Raw genomic sequence first — 23,310 nt, forward strand, 5'->3', positions numbered from 1 at the left:
CCCGTCCCGATAAAGTTTCTAGGTTTGTCAGCACCATACCCATGCTTGTGGGTTTCACAATGTGGTAAACGTCTGAGACCTGCATCACTTCGGGCTTTCCTCCCGCATTAAGCTGATATGCCGTGACATAACTGGAATATGTTCAAAGCGGCGTTAAACCCAACTCACTCACTCTTAATATTATGAAAATATACACCGTGAAATGTATCAGTGACCATAACATTTTATTGATAACTGAGTTAATAATAATAATAATGATATGACTTTAAGTCTGTATGTATAGATAGACGATCGCACCTCCACTGTGGGATTACAAACTGCTGTCATAATATAAAGAAAATGTGACCAAAAGTGGGTAAATAACAAACTTTCCTGGGTACAATATGAATTTTAGATGATAGTTTTACAGGGCATATTGCCGCCATCCACAGCCCAATGAAACATCGGTACACGTTTAATCTCCAAATAAACAGAGGACTTTAACGGTATTGGCTTGGGACGAATCTCCGTGTGAAATATAGGAACATGTTTGCCTTTGAGTGTACACATTACCTAATGTATTTATATATGTCAATAATAAGTACATCATATTCTTGTAAAATATATCAACATGTTAATAAACATCACAATAGTGCCAGTTGAGATGACGCAATGGGGATGTGAAACAATGGTTACAGAAAGGACGTGTTTGATCCGGGATTAGGTAAAATATCAGAATCCATATGCATTCAAAGGATCGAGCAGGCAATTAGATACATCCTTGAATAACTCTCTTTAAATATACATAGAAATCTAATTACACATAGCATACATTCCGAGACAATATACCCTGTTATGACATATGGCATTCGCTCGTGATCTCGCAGGAAATCGTACAGGGATTTGTCAAGTCACTCTCAAACACAATGTCGTGACTAAACAAGGAAGATGCGAGTCCATCACGCCTGTAACCGCACTCCATGGGCTGTCACGGTGTCTGGTGGCTAGCTGGACGTAACTCGTCTGGAAACTGCCGTGGCTGTCAGTAAATGTGAATGTAAGTGGACTTCGCTATAACGCCGATTAAGCTCATTACAGCTGAAATAAGCTAAATGTGACATAGGTTTACCAATGTGGAGACACACACGAGTACGTGCACTCTATCAAGGACCCTAGGTCCCCGTCACAGGGCTGAAGTACTTCTGTATAGTAACTTACAATTCTCTACTCTCTATATACAATGTAGCGAGAGACTCGTGGCGTCTTCGCCAGATAATATGGCAGTCTAAATCAAAACAACACAGCTCCCAAGCATACACGTCAGTTATGGTTCTGCTGTTACATGCTACGTCGTCCTTCACCTTTACACAGTGGTCAAGGTCGCCAATCAGCGGTGCGTATGTCCGCTGTATCTCTAAGTGACAAATGTAGAGAACCCGACTTGCGAAGTTGGACGTGATGCTTGATGAGGACGCTGAGTCTAGAAGTTCTCGAAGTGGTGGGTGTAGCTTGGCCCCTCCAGAGTGTTGAGGTAACTACATGCTGCCTGGACTGAGTTGGTCATTGGGCCTGGACCACAGCTGAAGACGCCCACGCGGCGAACCTGCCAGAACAGAGACAACCTATCATGCAGTACTCGTGGACTCATGCATATGTCATTATACAAATAATTACCCCTGACGAGGTCAATATGCAAAACCAAGGACCCGACCCCTGAGGTGGTCTTTAAACCGTCCCGTGTTTCATTATAGTAACTTAGCAGCGAACCGTGAAATGGTCGTACCAGACGCCATCTTGTTTTCTAGCAGACAATCAATATTCATCAGGTGACGAGTTAGTATTCGAGGTCGGTGTCACGTGATTTTGGGTTGTACATTGACATATATTGTTTCGCCACGTGGTAAGGATGAATGGAACGGCATGATTCTTACTGACCAAGTCTGAAGTGATTCCTGGTGATACAGACCTGTGGGTGTTCATAGTGGAGAGAGTTGAGGAACTCATCAAACTCGGGCCGCCCGAAGTGGGTGACAGCCCGGAGGCCAGTCAGCAGGCTGCGGTTTTCCACCTTCTGGAAGTGTCGCTCACAGATGTACTGAAACAGAGGCCCTTGTTTATATGTATGTTGTTTAACGCCACACTCTGCATTAACCCACCTACATGAAGACGGCCTGTAAAAAGTCGAGTTTGGACCAGATAATCGAGTGATCGATATTGTGAATGGCTTCCTGTTCTAGTTCTGAACACTACCGAGGTAATCAGTGTCTCACATACCAACATGGTGGTCCTCAGATCGAACTTCTGCTGGAACTGCGTGACGAAGATGTGGACGCTGACGATGTTGTGCTTGTCCTTGTTCTCCACATCCCTGATGATGTCAACCAGCCACTCGTAGTGCTTCTGGGTGCGCGTCACCCACACGAAGTACACCTACATACGAGATATATACACTCCTAGATACCTGACACACATAGCATTGTCCATTGATTGCTACTTTCAGTTTTCTTGACAGACGGTTGACACCAAGGCGACAAGATAAGGATGTTTTTTGGTTTGGTTTGTTGTTTATCGCCGCATTCACCAGTATTCCAGGTATATGACGGCGTTCTGTAAATAATCGAGTCTGGACCTGACAATCCAGTGATTGACATCATGAGCAGCGATACATGCAATTGGGATACGATGACATGCATCAACCGAGCCTGAGCACCAAATCCCGTCAGTCGCCTCTTTCGACAAACATAGTCGCCTTTTACGGCACGCAAAGGTTGCTGAAAACCCGGATCTTCACGGGTCAGGAAGTAATCTGTGTGACTCCACGCCCTGCCACACACTCTCCGTCAAATGGAGTACATCCCAGGCCGCATCTTAGGGTACTGAGATTCTCAAATGTAATATGAATGTATTCAGCCCCACTTTGTTCACCAATGTAGCGGTCGTAAACTTTCCGAGTGTGATGTCACCTGAGCGAGGCCTCCATGCCCTGCCAAGTGTACATGTTAGCTTCACAATTAGCTTGTAATGACAAGCTGACATGCTCTCATCAACATCGTAAATATTTTGAGAAAAGTAGCTCTCGTTTGAAGTTAGACCTACCTGTAACCAACATCAACACAAAAACATTTCTGCTTGTAATGCCTGTTTACCTTTTTACATGTAAAGCGAGCCCCCGTCTGTGACTTGAACGCAATGTCTTTGAGAATGGAGGCAAACGGCGTCACGCCTATCCCGCCACCCACAAGCACTGCGATGTCGAATGTGTACCAGTCCTGATGCCCCTCGCCGAATGGCCCGTCGAGATACAACTAGAACAGACGTACCACGAGGACTACAATGCCTAGAACATAGAATACACCTGCATTGCTTCTGAAAGATCGCCCTCCAACGTACATCTGGCAACATTTGCTTTTGCCTCAACCACAATTCCCAAAGTGTCATTCAAAGACTCTCGTGGCATTCCAAAACGCCCTGGCCCACCGAAAGACTGCCTGGTCACACTAACCACAGCCTGGTCACTCTAACCACAGCCTGGACACACTAACCACAGCCTGGTCACACTAACCACAGCCTGGTCACACTAACCACAGCCTGGTCACACTAACCATAGCCTGGTCACACTAACCACAGCCTGGTCACACTAACCACAGCCTGGACACACTAACCATATCCTGGTCACATTTACCACAGCCTGGACACACTAACCACAGCCTGGACACACTAACCACAGCCTGGTCACACTAACCACAGCCTGGTCACACTAACCATAGCCTGGTCACACTAACCATAGCCTGGTCACACTAACCACAGCCTGGTCACACTAACCATAGCCTGGTCACACTAACCACAGCCTGGTCACACTAACCACAGCCTGGACACACTAACCATATCCTGGTCACATTTACCACAGCCTGGACACACTAACCACAGCCTGGACACACTAACCACAGCCTGGTCACACTAACCACAGCCTGGTCACACTAACCATAGCCTGGACACACTAACCATAGCCTGGTCACACTAACTACAGCCTGGTCACACTAACCACAGCCTGGTCACACTAACTATAGCCTGGTCACACTAACCACAGCCTGGTCACACTAACCACAGCCTGGTCACACTAACAACAGCCTGGTCACACTAACCACAGCCTGGTCACACTAACCACAGCCTGGTCACACTAACCATAGCCTGGTCACACTAACCACAGCCTGGTCACACTAACCACAGCCTGGTCACACTAACCACAGCCTGGTCACACTAACCACAGCCTGGACACACTAACCACAGCCTGGTCACACTAACCATAGCCTGGACACACTAACCACAGCCTGGTCACACTAACCACAGCCTGGTCACACTAACCATAGCCTGGTCACACTAACCACAGCCTGGTCACACTAACCACAGCCTGGTCACACTAACCATAGCCTGGTCACACTAACCACAGCCCGGCCGTTCAAGACTACCATTTCGCTCAGAGATGTTGATGCCGCTCAGAAATGATCAATGCGGTCAAAGACGTTCATACTTGCCTCTCACATACCAGTCATCTTAGGCGCCGCGATTCGCTGTGCAGAGTTGCGTCCCTTGTGCACGCCACACACCTATGATTATGGGTTCGAATCCCGGTTCCCCCCGATTATGTTTCTAGGTTTGTCAGCACCATACCCGTGCTCGTGGGTTTCACCGAAGTGGTAAACGTCTTTGACCTGCATTACTTCGGGCTTTCCTCCAACATTGATCTGACACGCCGTGATATAACAGGAATAATGTTAAAAGCAGCGTTAAACACAACTTACTCACACTCTCACATCCCATGGTGCACAAAAACTATTCAGATCATTCCGCACACAGACAACTACGCAATGCCGTTTACCACCAAGACGTTAGTGTCGCTTAATGACGTTCATGTCACTCAAACAGATTCACGTCGGAAAGAGACGCGTATGCCACTCCCGTCACAATAACACCACCCAGGGCTTGTGGGAGGCTAGGAAGGTACTGTTCGTCTTGGCTCACCTTGGGTAACTTGTTCATGTCAAGGTTGCTGGGGTCATAGGTCTCGCGCAGATTGCTGGTCCACGGGCCAACTGCCCGGATGTGCAAAGACAGATTTTCCTCGTGCGGAGCTGACGTCAGAGTAAAAGGGTGGTACTCACTCTTCCCCAGATTCAGACAGGCGATACGGACCCACTGCCCAGACTTGTAGTCAAAGTTAGCGGGACGTTTGAACTCCAGAAATATCACAGCTGAAACCGGAAGGCAATGCACGTTTATCCTAATGAGTGTCAATGGCAAATTGTTGCATAAAGGTACAATTTCGGATTATTTCAAAACAGCCAGATTCGTCTGACCACACCAGCCTGACGGCGGGATGTCAACAACATTCATCTGACCTCACCTGACGGCGGGATGTCAACAACATTCATCTGACCTCACCTGACGGCGGGATGTCAACAACATTCATCTGACCTCACCTGACGACGTGATACAACCAGACGGCTTTTTCACCAAACTTATAGCGCTAACATTGTCTTAAAGATGTAGTAGAGAAAATTATCGTAGCTGAGTCAATTCTTGAAGTTGTATAGGCGCTGTGTCGTCAGTTTGAGACACGAACTTAAAACAGGGTGGAACCTGTCGTCAGTGTTTACTCCAGATCCGACAGCGGACAACAGACGGCATGTTGAAGAACGAGTCGACATTTTTCGGTCTGTATCATTTCTGACTACAAACCGATCGGTGTCCTCTTGCAGGTTCTACTACATTAAGTCAGAACCAGTTGTGTCTGTGCCGTTTTTGTAGGGAGCCTTCAGTGCAGATCGAGAGATATCTTCAGGCTGTGATTGGACGATGTTGTGTTAATGTACACATCCATCCAGTTATTAAAACTGACCATGTTTTTTTTCTATATTGAGTACTGTCTTTTCAACATGCTGACTTATGCTGAATGTGACCAAAGATATTTTCAAGTAGGTGACATTTGGTGAGGAACTGGGGGTGGTTTGTTCAGCTTCCTGTACTCGGAAAAGTAGCTGGCTAACCTTGTCATTTGTTTTTTTTTGTTTTTATTGCTGCTCTAAGACAAAACTGTGCATACACGTGCAGGTAATAGCTGTTGAATGCTTAATTATTAATTTATTATTTTTACATAAAACGTTACTATAGAAGTCTATGAGAAACCATTCGGTTGTGTGTAATCTGCACACAGAAAACACGCCACAAACATAGCATTTATCTTGTATGATTGATGTCTAAATAACGAGTCGATAACAGATGATGCTTGCTGGAAGGGATAGCATAACAATCAAGGCTGCTGGCCGGCACACAAAACATTTATTCTGCACGACTACATCGGCGACTATCCTTGTCGTATGTGGCGACTAACGGGATGGGGTGGTCAGGTTCGCTGACTTGGTTGGTGCATGTCATCGTATACCAATTGCGTGGATCGCTGTTCATGATGTCAATCACTGTATCGTCTGGTCCAGACTCGATTATTTACAGACCGCCGACATATAGCTTGAATATTGCTGATCGCGGCGTTAAACAACAAACAAACAAACATGTGAAAAGTGCATCGCGGCTGATGACGAAAGAGACACGTGACTAGTAAAGGAGAGTCAGCGGTGTCCCAATTTATACACCGGGTCACAGTTAGTGTAACAGTCGAAGTTAATGCGGACATGGTATTGAAATGTTCTGAGAAAGTCAGTTATTTGTCATCCACAATTAATTCAGGAACTGTCGTTGTACGCCTTTCACACTCTCCTTCACAAATAAATATATACCAAATAAACGTAATAAACATTTCAGTCAATGGGTTATCCTGAATAATCAATGACTCACTGAGTCATTATTCCCCCCCCCCCCCCCCCCCCCCCCCCCGTCACAAAAGAGCTCACTGTCTCAAGTAAGATAACATTGCGAAAGGTTTAAGACAGCTTCAAGAAGAGCGCTCATATTATATACTGGCCAAAAAAAGAAACGCATAGCTGAAATCTGTTTTTCAAACTTGACTCTTATTAAAGATGAAGGCTTGAACTCAATACAAAAGGTCATTGCTAACTGTGAATATTGACCTTAAACTAGTTTATTCGACCCGAACACAACATTTGGTGACTTGTCGCCAAAATACAGCATCTTGAAACCAAACTGGGAGAAATTGCATGGAGAAAAAGCTGTAAGCTTGCTGCACGTGCAAATACGGCTACTTAACCTTTATACCGATGGGTATAAAAATTTGGCAGTCCTGCTGTGAATCACTCTCCGATGTTCTGTATACGTGACTCTCATGATGCCAAGACTGAATGAAGACTGTAGAAACAGAGCCATTGGACGTCTGGAAGCTGGAGAAAGTCAGACATCAGTAGCCAGGCACTTTAACGTGAGGCAGAGTACCATTTCTCGTCTGTGGCAGCGCTACAGACTCCACAACTCTGCAAGAGATCGACCGAGAAGTGGAAGACCCAGGGTCACAACTGCGGCGCAGGACCGCTTCATCCGGGTGTTGCATCTTCGCGACCGGACAATCAGTGCAGCATACACAGCTAACAATGTTCCTGGTCTTCGTAGAGTCTCAGCGCAAACCATCAGAAATCGTCTAAGACAGCATGGGGTACGGCCAATGAGACCATATACAGCGCCCGTTCTGCGGCAACATCATCGTCGTGCACGTCTGCAATGGAGCAGAAATGTTCGACCATGGACCCTAGTGCACTGGAGAAGGATATTGTTCAGTGATGAGTCGCGGTTCCTGCGGTATCGCCATGATGGTAGGATGCGTGTCTACAGACGGAGAAATGAACGCTACACTCGACACTGTATTCATGAAGTCGACCGATACGGCGGTGGAAGTGTCATGATGTGGGCAGGCATATCCGTGAATGGTAGGGCAGATCTGGTGCACGTGCAGGGAATTTTAACTGCTGTACGCTACCGTGATTAAATCCTTCAACGTCACCTTATTCCCGCCATTGACGTCAGAAGAGAGATTTTCCAGCAAGACCGCATACTGCACGTGTTACCATGGATTATCTTGCCCACAACAATGTTACTGTGCTGCCATGACCCTCCAAATCGCCTGATCTAAACCTCATTGAACATTTGTGGGATCTGCTAGACAGATGTGTACGACGCCGACAGCGTCAACCACAGACGCTTCAACAGCTGAACCATGCATTGCAGGATGAGTGGAGAAGGATTCCACAACGCCAGATTCGACGACTCATACAGTCCATGCCCAGGCGGTGCAGAGCTGTGATCGATGCTGATGGTGGTAACACCCGGTACTGACTTTGGCACAGTGCCATCACAGACACAGACGTCCCTTAGAACATTAAAAGACTGTTTGTAGTGTAAGAAACATGTGCCTCATCCTGTGTAAAATTTGGTTGTTGTATCTTCATTATCTATTGTGTAATCCTATTTCATTAAACATGTAGGGAAACACTGATTATTCTGTTATGCGTTTCTATTTTTGGCCAGTGTAGTAGTCATTTCTGTTGTAAGTCGTTACGATTTGTCTAAACTAAGATTGCTTCGTGAATGGGCCGCCTGATTCGTCCGATTCGTCTGACCTTACCTGGCTGCGGTATATGCAGATTTATTTTGCCTCAAAGTGAGATTGGCCAATCAGAGAGCAGAACCTTTAACCCCACATGAGCTCGTATACCGTCAGTAAAAATCCAAGATGACTGTTACTGACCTAATATGAGATACCGCCAGTAACAGCCATTTTGGATTTTCCAACACCCACCTCACATATTTCATATAGAAATTCTTGTACAGAAATTCGTTTTTCGACGCTGTTTTGTGTTTTAATTTAATCATAAATTGTGATGAACAAAGACATTATTTATCAAAGAAACCACGTTCGTGACGTTACGTTATTTATAAACATTATAGTGAAAAAAGCTTAAATATGAGAAAAATCCAAGTCGTAAAAATATAGGGCTTGGCTTACGCCTAGGCCAATATGTTTCTGCTAATCTAATTTGACTCAACTCAAGACACAATAACTAATAACATTCGTCGAACGTTATCTGGCTGCGGTATACGTCTGACCTTACTTAGTGGCGGTATATACATATATATTCGTCTGACCTTACTTAGTGGCGGTATATACAGATATATTCGTCTGACCTTACTTAGTGGCGGTATACACAGATATATTCGTCTGACCTTACTTAGTGGCGGTATATACAGATATATTCGTCTGACCTTACTTAGTGGCGGTATATACAGATATATTCGTCTGACCTTACTTAGTGGCGGTATATACAGATATATTCGTCTGACCTTACTTAGTGGCGGTATATACAGATATATTCGTCTGACCTTACTTAGTGGCGGTATATACAGATATATTTGTCTAAACTTACCTAGTGGCGGTATATACAGATATATTCGTCTGACCTTACTTAGTGGCGGTATATACAGATATATTTGTCTGACCTTACCTAGTGGCGGTATATACAGATATATTTGTCTGATGTTACCTGACGGAAGCAGCTCGGCTTTCTTGACAATAATCTCGACCTTGTGCCTGCTGTAGGTGAGAGTCCTGTCGACGAGGTACACCAGCAAGGGGCCGATCAGGTACCAGGGAAACAGCGGATCCTGCACCAGACGCCCGATGCCGTGCATGAATGTCAAGATGTAGACGAAGATGTAGAAGCTGTGAGTGAACCAGAAGGCGTTGAAGACGTTGCGTCGAGCGAACTGGATGGCGAACACGTACATGATGAACATCACCACGGTGACCAGGATCCCGGCGAGTCCTGGCAACATCAGAGTGAGTGAGTGAATGATGTGTGAAAGGGGGACAATAATGAGGTCATGGTTAAAGCAGTCCAAACCACCAGCATTATCCCACGGTAGTTTGTTGGCCTAAATGCACAGTTGTACGAGGGGGGATCCAGAAATGTTCCTGCAACGGTTTTATGTAGGGGAAAAAGTATACTTCCTCACACAAACTGCAGGTACTTACTTCATCACTACAACTCCTCACACAATTTTCTTATACTTTATTACTACAGTGCCTCACACAATCTGCAAGTACTTCATCACTACAGCTCCTCATATTCATCACGCCCCTCACACAATCTACAAGTACTTCAGCACGACAGCCCCTCACACAATCTACAAGTACTTCAGCACGACAGTCCCTCACACAATCTACAAGTACTTCAGCACGACAGCCCGTCACTAAATCTACAAGTACTTCAGCACGACAGTCCCTCACACAATCTGCAAGTACTTCATCATTGCAGTCCCTCAAACAATCTACAAGTACTTCATCATTGCAGTCCCTCACACAATCTACAAGTACTTCATCATTGCAGTCCCTCAAACAATCTACAAGTACTTCATCATTGCAGTCCCTCACACAATCTACAAGTACTTCATCATTGCAGTCCCTCAAACAATCTACAAGTACTTCATCATTGCAGTCCCTCACACAATCTACAAGTACTTCATCATTGCAGTCCCTCAAACAATCTACCAGTACTTCATCATTGCAGTCCCTCACACAATCTACAAGTACTTCATCATTGCAGTCCCTCAAACAATCTACAAGTACTTCATCATTGCAGTCCCTCACACAATCTACAAGTACTTCATCATTGCAGTCCCTCAAACAATCTACAAGTACTTCATCATTGCAGTCCCTCACACAATCTACAAGTACTTCATCATTGCAGTCCCTCAAACAATCTACCAGTACTTCATCATTGCAGTCCCTCAAACAATCTACAAGTACTTCATCATTGCAGTCCCTCACACAATCTACAAGTACTTCATCATTGCAGTCCCTCAAACAATCTACAAGTACTTCATCATTGCAGTCCCTCACACAATCTACAAGTACTTCATCATTGCAGCCCCTCAAACAATCTACAAGTACTTCATCATTGCAGTCCCTCACACAATCTACAAGTACTTCATCATTGCAGTCCCTCAAACAATCTACAAGTACTTCAGCACGACAGCCCCTCACACAATCTACCAGTACTTCAGCACGACAGTCCCTCACACAATCTACAAGTACTTCAGCATTATAGCCCCTCACACAATCTACAAGTACTTCAGCACGACAGCCCCTCACACAATCTACAAGTATTTCCATCACTACAGTTCCTCACACAATCTACAAGTACTTCAGCATTATAGCCCCTCACACAATCTACAAGTACTTCAGCATTATAGCCCCTCACACAATCTACAAGTACTTCAGCACGACAGCCCCTCACACAATCTACAAGTATTTCCATCACTACAGTTCCTCACACAATCTACAAGTACTTCAGCATTATAGCCCCTCACACAATCTACAAGTATTTCCATCACTACAGTTCCTCACACAATCTACAAGTACTTCAGCATTATAGCCCCTCACACAATCTACAGGTATTTCCATCACTACAGTTCCTCACACAATCTACACTTATGTTTGTCCAAACATCACAGCCCCTGCTTCGTTAATAGTGAAACCATTTGCAATAGTTTGATTGTAATGTAAACACCATGGAATACACTAGGTGGAGACCGGTCGGGGAACCCTGTGGGTTGGCCAGATAACCAATGGCACACATGGAGGCTTCAAAGGTCTCACCTGTGATAGTTTGGAATGCCCAAAAGTGGAATGTGTAGAGGACATGTGACCTGCAGTAGGACAAGAGGACAACCATTAGTATGGCATGACAGTTCCTGGACAAGCATATACATTAACGTCAATAGACCAATGGTATTTCTCATCAGTTCGAAAGGGTGAATGGGTGAGTTTGGTTTGAAAGCCGCTCTGAACAGTACTTCAGTTATATATCATGGATTGGAAGTTTACTACTTTGGTGAGACTCGCGAGCACTTGCATGGTGTAAAACTGGAAACCCGGGCGAGTCGGGATTCGAACCCCCAATTTCAGGGGACGCAACTCTGCACACCGATTACGACACCTTAGATAACGGGAACAACTACGCTCTTCCTTTGAGAATGTATTATATACACATTTGATTCCGAAATGTAATTTATTCCCTAAACGTACATGATATGTACCAGGTAAATAGTTCTAACTTCCTGATACACGCCGAGTAGGTAAGTAATACGCACGCTCTAAAAAACTCCCTGAACAGACAGCTGAGGTCCTGCGCCGGCTGAGTGCTCATGCAGTAGAGGTTGACGCAGTGGCCCACGATGTGAACGACTGCAATGTGTAAACACCATGTATAGTGACATTGTCAGGTCAGTGCTGTAGTGTGGGAATGGAGATGAAAGAGGAGAATTGTATTACTTCTTAAACATCCCATTTAAAACATTCCGTCGTCTATAGTTCACACATGTGCTACCTGTACAAGAACGGTTTTGTGATTTGTTGTATACAGGAAACATTCTCTCATACTCTATACAATACATGTAGTAGGTGACTGACTTGAGTTTAACACATCTTTGAACAGTATTTCAGTTGTGTCAGGGAATGTCAGCCAGATGTGGGCGGGACGCCAGAACAGTTGAACTTCCTAAACGTTTACCACTCTTGTGAAACCCGCGAGCATTGGTATGGTGCTGACAAACCTAGGAACATAATCGGGCTTACATGGGATTCGAACCCACGAGTATATGGTTCTGGCACGCATGAAGGTCGCAGCTGCATAACAAAGTGTGGCGCGAGAGATGACTGACATGCGTCTTGACACTGACTGACACCAGGGCTGTAGAGCGTAACAAGAGTAATGAGTGGTACGTTTTATTACTTTAAATATTCTATAGTTTCTTTACGTGTTTTTAATGTTCAAGTACAAAGACGTGGGTACATGACCCAGGTGTTCTGATAAGCATAGAATACACATTCTATGTCAGAGCGACATGAGACATCTTACTTGATGCTATCATCAGCACGGCAGCTATGTACTTGTGGAAGGAGACTGCCGAGTCAAAGGGTACAAAACGATGGACGAACGTCTCCCGGAGTCTCGTGATGATGTTGCGAGACATAGTGACGAGAAGGCTGGCGAGGTTAAACATGATGACGCTGGCAGATCCACGGATCATCGCCGTCGTCCACGCACCAGACAGACGTCTCAGTCCCGCATGTTCTCGACCCACGGCATAATCTGTCGAGGGAAAACTACAAGGTTTCATGCCTATGGAGGGACGCATAAAACCCTATGTACCCCGGGGATCCTGCTACAACGAATTTATCTTACCGACATGTTTAAATATGACATTGTAAAATAATTAAAACAAATTCAAAATTGATAGAAAACAGCAGTTCGATTGAGCTGAGGTTAACTTGTGGTATGTCACATGACTTTCATTGACTGGAAAAGAAGCATGCGGCTTTTTGCTTCGAAGCGGGGTATAAGGGATTTATTCTGCCTCTCAGAAATCCACGTGCAGCCTGACCTGCTCGTGGCGTGGTATAAGGGATTTATTCACCCGCTAAGACATTTATTTCCAACTATGGCGGGATTCATAGTATTTTATCAAGGTCACGTCGACCAATCAGATCTCATCCATCTGACATAAAAGGTAGGATAACTTACAATGTCAAATTAGAGACGGACACTGTACTTGAGCTGGGACGGCTGGGTCAACGGGGTGTGGCCTGGTGGTCACTTTGGGGGAGATTGGAGAGTTGGTTTAGGGGATTAGGGGATGAACTTTGTGAGTGAATGTGCCTTTTGTACTGACCAGTAGTGACTGACAGAAATCTATTTGACATCTAGAAGTGGAAGACAATTATATTTCTTTTGAGAAGATTCCATGAAAAGTCCTGTTTAGTCTGAGACCCAAAGACAAACCACAGTCATGTTTTTTATTTATGGAATTGTGTTATTTTTGAAGGAGGGATCAAACTAATATAAATCGTATCGATATCTTCGAATATTTAAATTGGTGCCCCGTTGTTTTATTTGGCTGTAGATGAATCCAGTGGTATTGTTCCTACCAAATTCTACAAGAATCACCAACCTTTGGGGCAAATAACTGATTACTTTCATTCTTCATCAGACATGGCAAATAAAATATTACATTTCATACCCAAAATCCACTGAAACGAGTCTTGACACGATGCTGAATGCATGAGCAATGTCGTCCTTATCAACACCATAGTTATTCATATTTATTTATCATTACTTAACATATTATGACAGATGTGTTTGTGCATGCCCACGTGGATATTTACATAGATTACACGCAATTATACAACCATTATAAACCTATATTCCTGGAAGTAGGATTTCTGAATAAGGCGCAGAGCCCGGGGCATGAATTGGGAGACATGGACTCCTTCCACCGAGACTGAGAGAGAGGAACAAGCCTCACTGTGTAACATGGAGAGCTGGTGTGGGTGTCTATCAGGTACGCATATAATTCGGCGTGCCTGGGTAACCGGTCACAATACTTTACCATGGTTATAAAACAAATAAAGTCTGATATGTTTTCCAGCTACATATACATATATAAATGCAAGGGATCAGAAGGCTACGTTTGCTTCTTATTGTAACAGGCGATGGGGTAGCCTTGTGGTTAAAGCGTTCGCTCGTCACGCCGAAGGCCCAGGTTCGATTCCCAACATTTGTACAATGTGTGAAGCCCATTTCTGGTGTCCCCCGCCGTGATATTGCTTGAATATTGCTAAAAGCGGCGTAAACCCATACTCACTCACTTACTCTTGTAACCCACACATTACACAAGACCTGCTTACAGTATGCCCGCTCGGTGAAGATCCCCACACACACCAGGGTGTAGAGACACAGCCAGAAAATGTGGCACTGGTAGTTCTCCACATAGCGGCTGAAGGCGTACCACCTCTGGGCCAGAGGGGTGCCTGGGTACTTCTGTTTCCTGACCGGTGCTCGCACCCTGGAGGCTTGACGGCTGAGTTGTCTCCCCCCTTCTTTGGCGCCCCTGCCGTGGTAGAAAGTTGAAACAACATGGTCATTATCATTTGAGGTGGTGAGAGTGATTGTGTTGAATACGACTGATACGGATTTCCCATGTTGTTTGATGTTAGCTGTTGTGTCCGTCGTGATCAGTACACGTTGATTGACATGCACGTTGTCCGGGTGAGACATCCACAGTTTGTGGGTAATGTTACGATACAGGTACAGTATAACACTAGAAGATATCGAAGACTTAGTACTTAAATGCCATGGGATATCTGGGACCGAAATAGATATTCGGGTCAGGGTTGAGTGGTTTTGTGGACATGAGTGATTGGATGAGGGGTTATTGGTTGGGATATTTGTGAAAGAGTCTTTTGAAAGGGAAATAATGGGGAAAAACTTGTCTCAGGTTTCTACAGTGTGGTAAATCACTACGCAGAAATATATCAATCATAAGTCCCAGTACCGACCGCCCTTCGAACCTCACCACAACCCCATTCACATAGCCATCTCCCCACCCACTTCGCCGACACCCTTCCCACCTCACCACCACCCCCTCCCCCCAACCTCACCACCCCCACCCCCACCCCCACCTACCTCGCCAACACCCCACCTACCTCGCCACCACCCTTATCACCTCACCACAACCCGACCAATCTCGCCACCACCTCACCACCACCCCATCCATCTCGCCACCACCCTCCCCACCATCCCACCCACCTCGCCACCACCATTCCCACCTCACCACCACCCCATCCATCCCGCCACCACCCTTCCCACCTCGCCACCACCCTCCCCACCTCACAACCATCCCACCCACCTCGCGACCACTTCACCACCACCCCTCCATCTCGCCACCACCTCACCACCACCCAATCCATCTCGCCACCAACTCACCACCACCCCTCCATCTCGCCACCACCTCACCACCACCCAATCCATCTCGCCACCACCTCACCACCACCCCTCCATCTCGCCACCACCTCACCACCACCCCACCGACCTCGCCACCAACCTTCCCACTTCACCACAACCCTTCCCACATCACCACCATCCCACCCACCTCGCAACCACCTCACCACCACCCCACCCATCTCGCCACCAACCTTCCCACCTCGCCACCACCCTACCCACCTCAACATCACCCCATCCATCTCGCCACCACCTCACCACCACCCCACCCACCTCGCCACCAACCTTCCCGCCTCACCACAACCCTTCCCACCTCACCACCACCCCACCCATCTCGCCACCACCCTTCCCACCTCACCACCACCCTCCGCCCCCATCGCCAACACACCCCCCCCCCAACAACACCCCACCCATCTCGCCACCACCCTTCCCACCTCACCACCCACCACCCACCTCGCCAACATCCCCCCCCCCTCACCAACACCCAACCTACCTTGCCACCACCCTTCCCGCCTCGCCACCACCATTCCCACCTCACCGCCACCCCACTCACCTCGCCACCAACCTTCCCACCTCACCACCCACCACCCACCTATCCAGCAGCCCACCCACCTTGCCAACACCCTCCCCCCCTCGCCAACACCCTCCGCCCCCCCCCCCCCCCTCACCAACACCCAACCTACCTTGCCACCAACATTCCCACCTCACCACCACCCCACCCATATCTTCACCACCCCACCCCCTCCGCTCCCCCCCCTCACCAACACCCTACCCATCTCGCCATCACCCTTCCCACCTTACCAACACCCCACCCATCTCGCCACCACCATTCCCACCTCACCACCACCCCCACATCCCCCATTGCACCCCATCCGCACCATCAACTGACCCGAACCCATTACATCCCACCCTCACCATCACCCGGCCCAAACCCATTACATCCCACCCTCACTATCACCCGACCGTAACCCATTACATCCCACCCTCACTATCACCCGACCGTAACCCATTACATCCCACCCTCACTATCACCCGACCCTAACCTATTACATCCCACCCTCACTATCACCCGGCCCAAACCCATTACATCCCACCCTCACTATCACCCGACCGTAACCCATTACATCCCACCCTCACTATCACCCGGCCCAAACCCATTACATCCCACCCTCACTATCACCCGACCGTAACCCATTACATCCCACCCTCACTATCACCCGACCCTAACCTTTTACATCCCACCCTCACTATCACCCGACCGTAACCCATTACATCCCACCCTCACTATCACCCGGCCCAAACCCATTACATCCCACCCTCACTATCACCCGGCCCAAACCCATTACATCCCACCCTCACTATCACTCCTTGGATTTTATTGAAAAGGATAAATTGTCCCAAACAGTTTTGAAAAAAAGGTTATGCTTCAACTTTGGAGAAAAAAAAGAAATTGCTAAACATATCTAATGTCGATAGAAAAGTTCCCAAGTTCCTACCTGTAGCTTTGGATGAACGTTTTGCGTCTTCCCTTCAATGGCGACTCCTCCTTGGTGTGTTTGGAGAGAGCTCCACCTGGCAACGGACAACAACCGATGTCAAGTTACAGCCAGGGTCAGCAGGAAGGTCATCGCTGGGGGGTAGTTTGGATACACTCGTTAGTTGTGAACATTGACCACTGACACAGCGTGAAGCATGGTTGTCTCAGATGGATGGAGCAACACACAGAGGGAACAAGTTATGTTCCTCAGAATAGGATAGGGTCGAGCCCCAAGAAATAGATGTTGAAGATAACTTGTACTTATACTTTGTACTTACCGTCCGCAATGGAGGCTGCGTGTAGGGTCGATTCATACTCTTTAGATACAAACACTTTCTTGAAGTCCTCGAAACTCATGGTGTCTTTGTCGGCGATGCCGGCGTCTCTGAACATGACGTCCATGAGGTTGGTTACGTGGGCGTTATCCAAGCTGGCGTCAGACAGGTCCAGCAGGGAACTGGAGAGAAGATGAAATGGGGTTTAACGCAGCGTTCAACTTGATTGCACGTACATACCATACCGCAGTTTTAGGATGAATACCACAGAAACACAGTACTCCAAGACGGCCGGCCTGTCCTTGTTTTATCCCTTTACATAATGCAGCTGTGCACATAAGTCAAGACTCGATTGTTTCCTGGCCACCGTCGTATGGCAGGAGGATACCGGTAGAGCAGGTCATGCTGGCCCTCTCTGTCAACATCTGGTGGCATCATTTATTTTCATCGAGACTGATTATTCTCTGGGGTTGGCGTTTTCTATTTACATTAAACATTGATAGTGACTGAACTGATTCAGAAATAGCAGGCTGTGTGTGAATCACTCCACATCGGAAAGTAGTACACCACTGTATAACTCACCGTATCATTTTAAAGAAATCTTCCCGAGTGAGATAGCCACGCCGGCGAATGTCATAGATATTAAACATCATCTGGGCCTTTTGTTCAGCAGTGCCTGCAACATAACACGTCTGTAACATGTATCCAGGGCACCAATAGAACAGCAGACTGTTCATAATATGGCATATTTTGTTTCTATAAATGACAGAATGCTTCATATAACATTCACATTTAAGGTAATGCATAGACTGCAACTTTACACTGCAACTTGAACAATATATACTCACACGCAAAAAAAACCGCAAGTAGTTTTAAGCAAATAGGTAACAAACACGGAACCATAAATTGATACAAATTTTAGCATGTGGTGAAGCCTGATAGTGTTATCAATATTGTTGGTTGCATTTTGGAAGTCCCGAGTAAAAACGCAACATAAAAACCGAATCGCAAAAACGCACCATTTCAATGAATATGTGGATATCATGCACCCATTTCTCGCGAAATCGAAAATGCACGAACTGTCACGAGCTGTCACGAACTGTAGTGGGTATAAAACTGTGGCCGATTCTTGGACCTACCACTCCTTGGTCAACAATGCCACGCCTAACCCAAATTCAGAGAAACCAGGCTATCGGACGTTTGGAAGCTGGAGAGTCTGTCCAAGATGTTGCCCGTCATTTCAACGTTAACATAACTACAATTCACCGTCTCCTTCATCGATACAATGCTACACAGACCACAGATGACCTTCCTCGGAGCGGTCGTCCTAGGGTCACCACACCTCGACAAGATCGGCAGATTACCCGTCAACACCAGCGACATCCGTTCCTAACTGCAAGTGAAAGTGCTCGACAGACCATAAGAACACATAATCGACACATTAGCCGGGACACTGTGATCCTACGTCTCCGTTCCAAAAACCGCAGATGTCGCCGACCAGCACGTCGTCCTGTTCTCCAACCATGGCATCGACAAGCACGACTTCAGTGGGCATAGGGTCATCGCAATTGGCGTCATCGTGAGTGGAGGCGTGTCATCTTCTCTGATGAAAGTCGCTTTTGTGTCTCCCATGCAGACGGAAGAGTCAGAATTTGGCGGCGTCGAGGTGATCGTTTCGCTGACAGAAACGTTGTGGAAAGGGATCCATGGGTCGGACCTAGCGTCATGATATGGGCAGGGATCGGACTTAATGCGAGCCTTGGACCAATGTGCTTTCTGAATGTTGGTCAAGGTCGGGGACACGGCGTCACTGCTCAGTGGTATATCGACCAAGTGATCAGACCCCACGTTGTTCCATTTTTTGTACAACATCAACAACACATTTTCCAGCAGGACAACGCTCGTTCCCATGTTGCCAGAGCCACAATGGCCTTTCTGCAACAACACAACATCCGTGTTCTACCGTGGCCAGCCCTCAGCCCTGATCTGAACCCCATCGAACACTTGTGGGATGAGGTTCAAAGGCGTCTGCACAATGTGCGCCCAGTCCCTACAGCTGCCGATGAACTACGCACAGCTGCTCTGGGTGTGTGCAGGAGGATCCCTAGGGCCTTCACAAATCGTCTGATCCACGTACAGGAGATGTGTGGCAGTGATCAATGCTAATGGTGGCCACACCAGGTATTGAATGACATTTTGGGTATTGACCCGAAACTGTGTAAGCCCTTAACATTTGAAAAAAAACAATTATGTCATCTGCCGTTTATTCCATTAAACTGTCTTCAGTAATTTTTTTGTCAATCGTGCCCTATTAGTATTTCTTGTCTTTACTGTTGAAAATTAATAACATGTATACTGCATACTCGACTTGCGTTTCTTTTGCGTGTTAGTATATATAACACAAGAGGGCAGTTTAAGTACAAGTTCTCGAGTAGCATATGCAGTCTATTACGAAAATGAAATAGATTCATCTATTTGATCACCTCTGTCGAACACGACATATCTTATAGAACACCTCTGTCAAACACCAAACATATCTCAGAGATCGATTCTGGCGAACACAGAACATTTCTAATAGATCACCTCCAGCGAACACGAAAACAATCTCGCTTCTTACCTCTGGCGAACACAGAACTTTTCTAACGGTTCGCCTCCAGCGAACACGGAATATTTCTCGTTTCTTACCTCTGGCGAACACGGAACATTTCTAATTGATCACCTCCAGCGAACACAGAACATTTCTAATTGATCACCTCTAGCGAACACGGAATATATCTCATAGATAACCTCAAGTGAACACGGAACATATCTCATAGATCGCCTCCAGTGAACACGTAACATATCTCATGGATCACCTCCAGTGAACACGGAACATATCTCATAGATCACCTCCAGTGAACACGGAACATATCTCATGGATCACCTCCAGTGAACACGGAACATATCTCATAGATCACCTATAGTGAACACGGTATATATCTCATAGATCACCTCCAGTGAACACGGAACATATCTCATAGATCACCTCCAGTGAACACGGTATATATCTCATAGATCACCTCCAGCGAACACGGAATATATCTCATAGATCGCCTCCAGTGAACACGGTATATATCTCATAGATCACCTCCAGCGAACACGGTATATATCTCATAGATCACCTCAAGTGAACACGGTATATATCTCATGGATCACCTCCAGTGAACACGGTATATATCTCATAGATCACCTCCAGCGAACACGGTATATATCTCATAGATCACCTCAAGTGAACACGGTATATATCTCATGGATCACCTCCAGTGAACACGGTATATATCTGGTTTCTTACCTCTGGCGAACACGGCAAACAGGTCCAGGAATTCTTTGAAGGATAGGAAGCCGTCATTGTTGGTATCGGCGAGAAGGAAGACGTTCCTGATGAAGATGGACGAGGCTTGCATACCCAGAGATTCAGCAAACTCTGTCCTTGTCAGTTTCAGTTTTATAACATCGTTAGCAGCATCGTCATCGAAATCCCACACCTCCGCAGTCGGGTCTTTCTTCAGAGCCTGAACATTTCAACACCTGCATTCAACACGCGAATACTTTGTATATCTTAAACATGAAAACACCTACATTCAACACATGAACCCTATTTGTTCAACATATCAATTACACCTAGACACGTTGTATATGTTCAACATATCAACACTTGGCCTGTATTCAACACATAGACACATTGTATATATCCACCATAGAATCACTTGGCCTATATTCAACACACGAACACATTGTATATGTCCAACAAAGAAACACTTGGCCTACATTCAACAGACGAACACCTTGTATATAGCTACTGAACCGCGTCAACCGTCTCTGTAGCTCCATACACTACCTGCAGACACACGACCCTGAAGAACTTGTCCAGCAGCTTCTGTCTGTCATCCTTGTTGTTGGAGTGACTGAGGATGATGAGTTCCGGCTGCTCCTGTCTCTCCGTCTGCACGCCCAGCGACTGCAGGAACTCCTCCGTGTACTGCAGCATCTCCTGCCGCTCGCCCAGGTCCCCGAAGCGGAGAATCTAGAGGGATACACGACTAAGGGTGTGAGAATGATTGGATGGATGGATGGATGACGAGGGATGCCAAAATGATTGGAGTGATGTACGATCAGGGAGATGTAAGAAAGATTGGTGGGATGCACGATAAGGGAGATGTAAGAATGATTGGAGGAACACGCGACAAGGAAGATGTAAGAATGATTGGAGGGATCCACGATCAGGGAGATATAAGAATGATTGGAGGAACAAACGATCGGGGTGCTGTAAGGATGATTCGGGTATACACGATCAGGGAGATGTAAGAATGATTGGAGGGATCCATGATCAGGGAGATATAAGAATGATTGGAGGAACAAACGATCGGGGTGCTGTAAGGATGATTCGGGTATACACGATCAGGGAGATGTAAGAATGATTGGAGGGATCCACGATCAGGGAGATATAAGAATGATTGGAGGAACAAACGATCGGGGTGCTGTAAGGATGATTCGGGTATACACGATCAGGGAGATGTAAGAATGATTGGAGGGGTGCACGATCAGGGAGATGTAAGAATGATTGGTGGGATGCACGATCAGGGAGATGTAAGAATGATTGGAGGAACAAACGATCGGGGTGCTGTAAGGATGATTCGGGTATACACGATCAGGGAGATGTAAGATTGATTGGAGGGATCCACGATCAGGGAGATATAAGAATGATTGGAGGAACAAACGATCGGGGTGCTGTAAGGATGATTCGGGTATACACGATCAGGGAGATGTAAGAATGATTGGAGGGGTGCACGATCAGGGAGATGTAAGAATGTTTGGTGGGATGCACGATCAGGGAGATGTAAGAATGATTGGAGGAACACGCGACAAGGAAGATGTAAGAATGATTGGAGGGATCCACGATCAGGGAGATATAGGAATGATTGGAGGAACAACCGATCGGGCTGCTGTAGGGATCATTCGGGTATACACGATCAGGGAGATGTAAGAATGATTGGAGGGATCCACGATCAGGGAGATATAAGAATGATTGGAGGAACAAACGATCGGGGTGCTGTAAGGATGATTCGGGTATACACGATCAGGGAGATGTAAGAACGATTGGAGGGATCCACGATCAGGGAGATATCAGAATGATTGGAGGAACAAACGATCGGGGTGCTGTAAGGATGATTCGGGTATACACGATCAGGGAGATGTAAGAATGATTGGAGGGGTGCACGATCAGGGAGATGTAAGAATGATTGGAGGGATGAACGATCAGGGAGATGTAAGAATGATTGGTGGGATGCACGATCAGGGAGATGTAAGAATGATTGGAGGAACACGCGACAAGGAAGATGTAAGAATGATTGGAGGGATCCACGATCAGGGAGATATAGGAATGATTGGAGGAACAAACGATCGGGGTGCTGTAAGGATGATTCGGGTATACACGATCAGGGAGATGTAAGAATGATTGGAGGGATCCACGATCAGGGAGATATAAGAATGATTGGAGGAACAAACGATCGGGGTGCTGTAAGGATGATTCGGGTATACACGATCAGGGAGATGTAAGAACGATTGGAGGGATCCACGATCAGGGAGATATCAGAATGATTGGAGGAACAAACGATCGGGGTGCTGTAAGGATGATTCGGGTATACACGATCAGGGAGATGTAAGAATGATTGGAGGGGTG

At 46.4% G+C, this 23,310-nt stretch overlaps 1 protein-coding gene across 2 annotated transcripts in view; it reads right to left on the bottom strand.

The window, feature by feature from the left end:
* Window positions 1-207: 207 nt before the first annotated feature.
* Window positions 208-23,310, bottom strand: part of LOC124122515 (dual oxidase 2-like) — a 66,946-nt gene continuing 43,843 nt past the window's right edge. For both annotated transcript variants that reach the window (XM_048403732.1, XM_048403734.1), the window contains 15 exons: window positions 21,469-21,654; window positions 20,923-21,142; window positions 18,174-18,267; window positions 17,595-17,773; window positions 17,276-17,351; window positions 14,687-14,889; window positions 12,858-13,091; window positions 12,091-12,184; window positions 11,597-11,646; window positions 9,480-9,761; window positions 4,999-5,228; window positions 3,126-3,284; window positions 2,254-2,409; window positions 1,946-2,074; window positions 208-1,582 (listed from right to left, as the gene is read on the bottom strand). In XM_048403732.1, coding sequence (XP_048259689.1) covers window positions 1,460-1,582; window positions 1,946-2,074; window positions 2,254-2,409; window positions 3,126-3,284; window positions 4,999-5,228; window positions 9,480-9,761; window positions 11,597-11,646; window positions 12,091-12,184; window positions 12,858-13,091; window positions 14,687-14,889; window positions 17,276-17,351; window positions 17,595-17,773; window positions 18,174-18,267; window positions 20,923-21,142; window positions 21,469-21,654 — 2,415 coding nt within the window. In that variant the 3' untranslated portion in view covers window positions 208-1,459. The remainder of the gene's footprint in view (window positions 1,583-1,945; window positions 2,075-2,253; window positions 2,410-3,125; window positions 3,285-4,998; window positions 5,229-9,479; window positions 9,762-11,596; window positions 11,647-12,090; window positions 12,185-12,857; window positions 13,092-14,686; window positions 14,890-17,275; window positions 17,352-17,594; window positions 17,774-18,173; window positions 18,268-20,922; window positions 21,143-21,468; window positions 21,655-23,310) is intronic.

This window comes from Haliotis rufescens, unplaced genomic scaffold (genome assembly GCF_023055435.1).
Source record: "Haliotis rufescens isolate VD_foot unplaced genomic scaffold, xgHalRufe1.0.p SCAF_1, whole genome shotgun sequence".
Taxonomy (NCBI): Eukaryota; Metazoa; Mollusca; class Gastropoda; order Lepetellida; family Haliotidae; genus Haliotis; species Haliotis rufescens.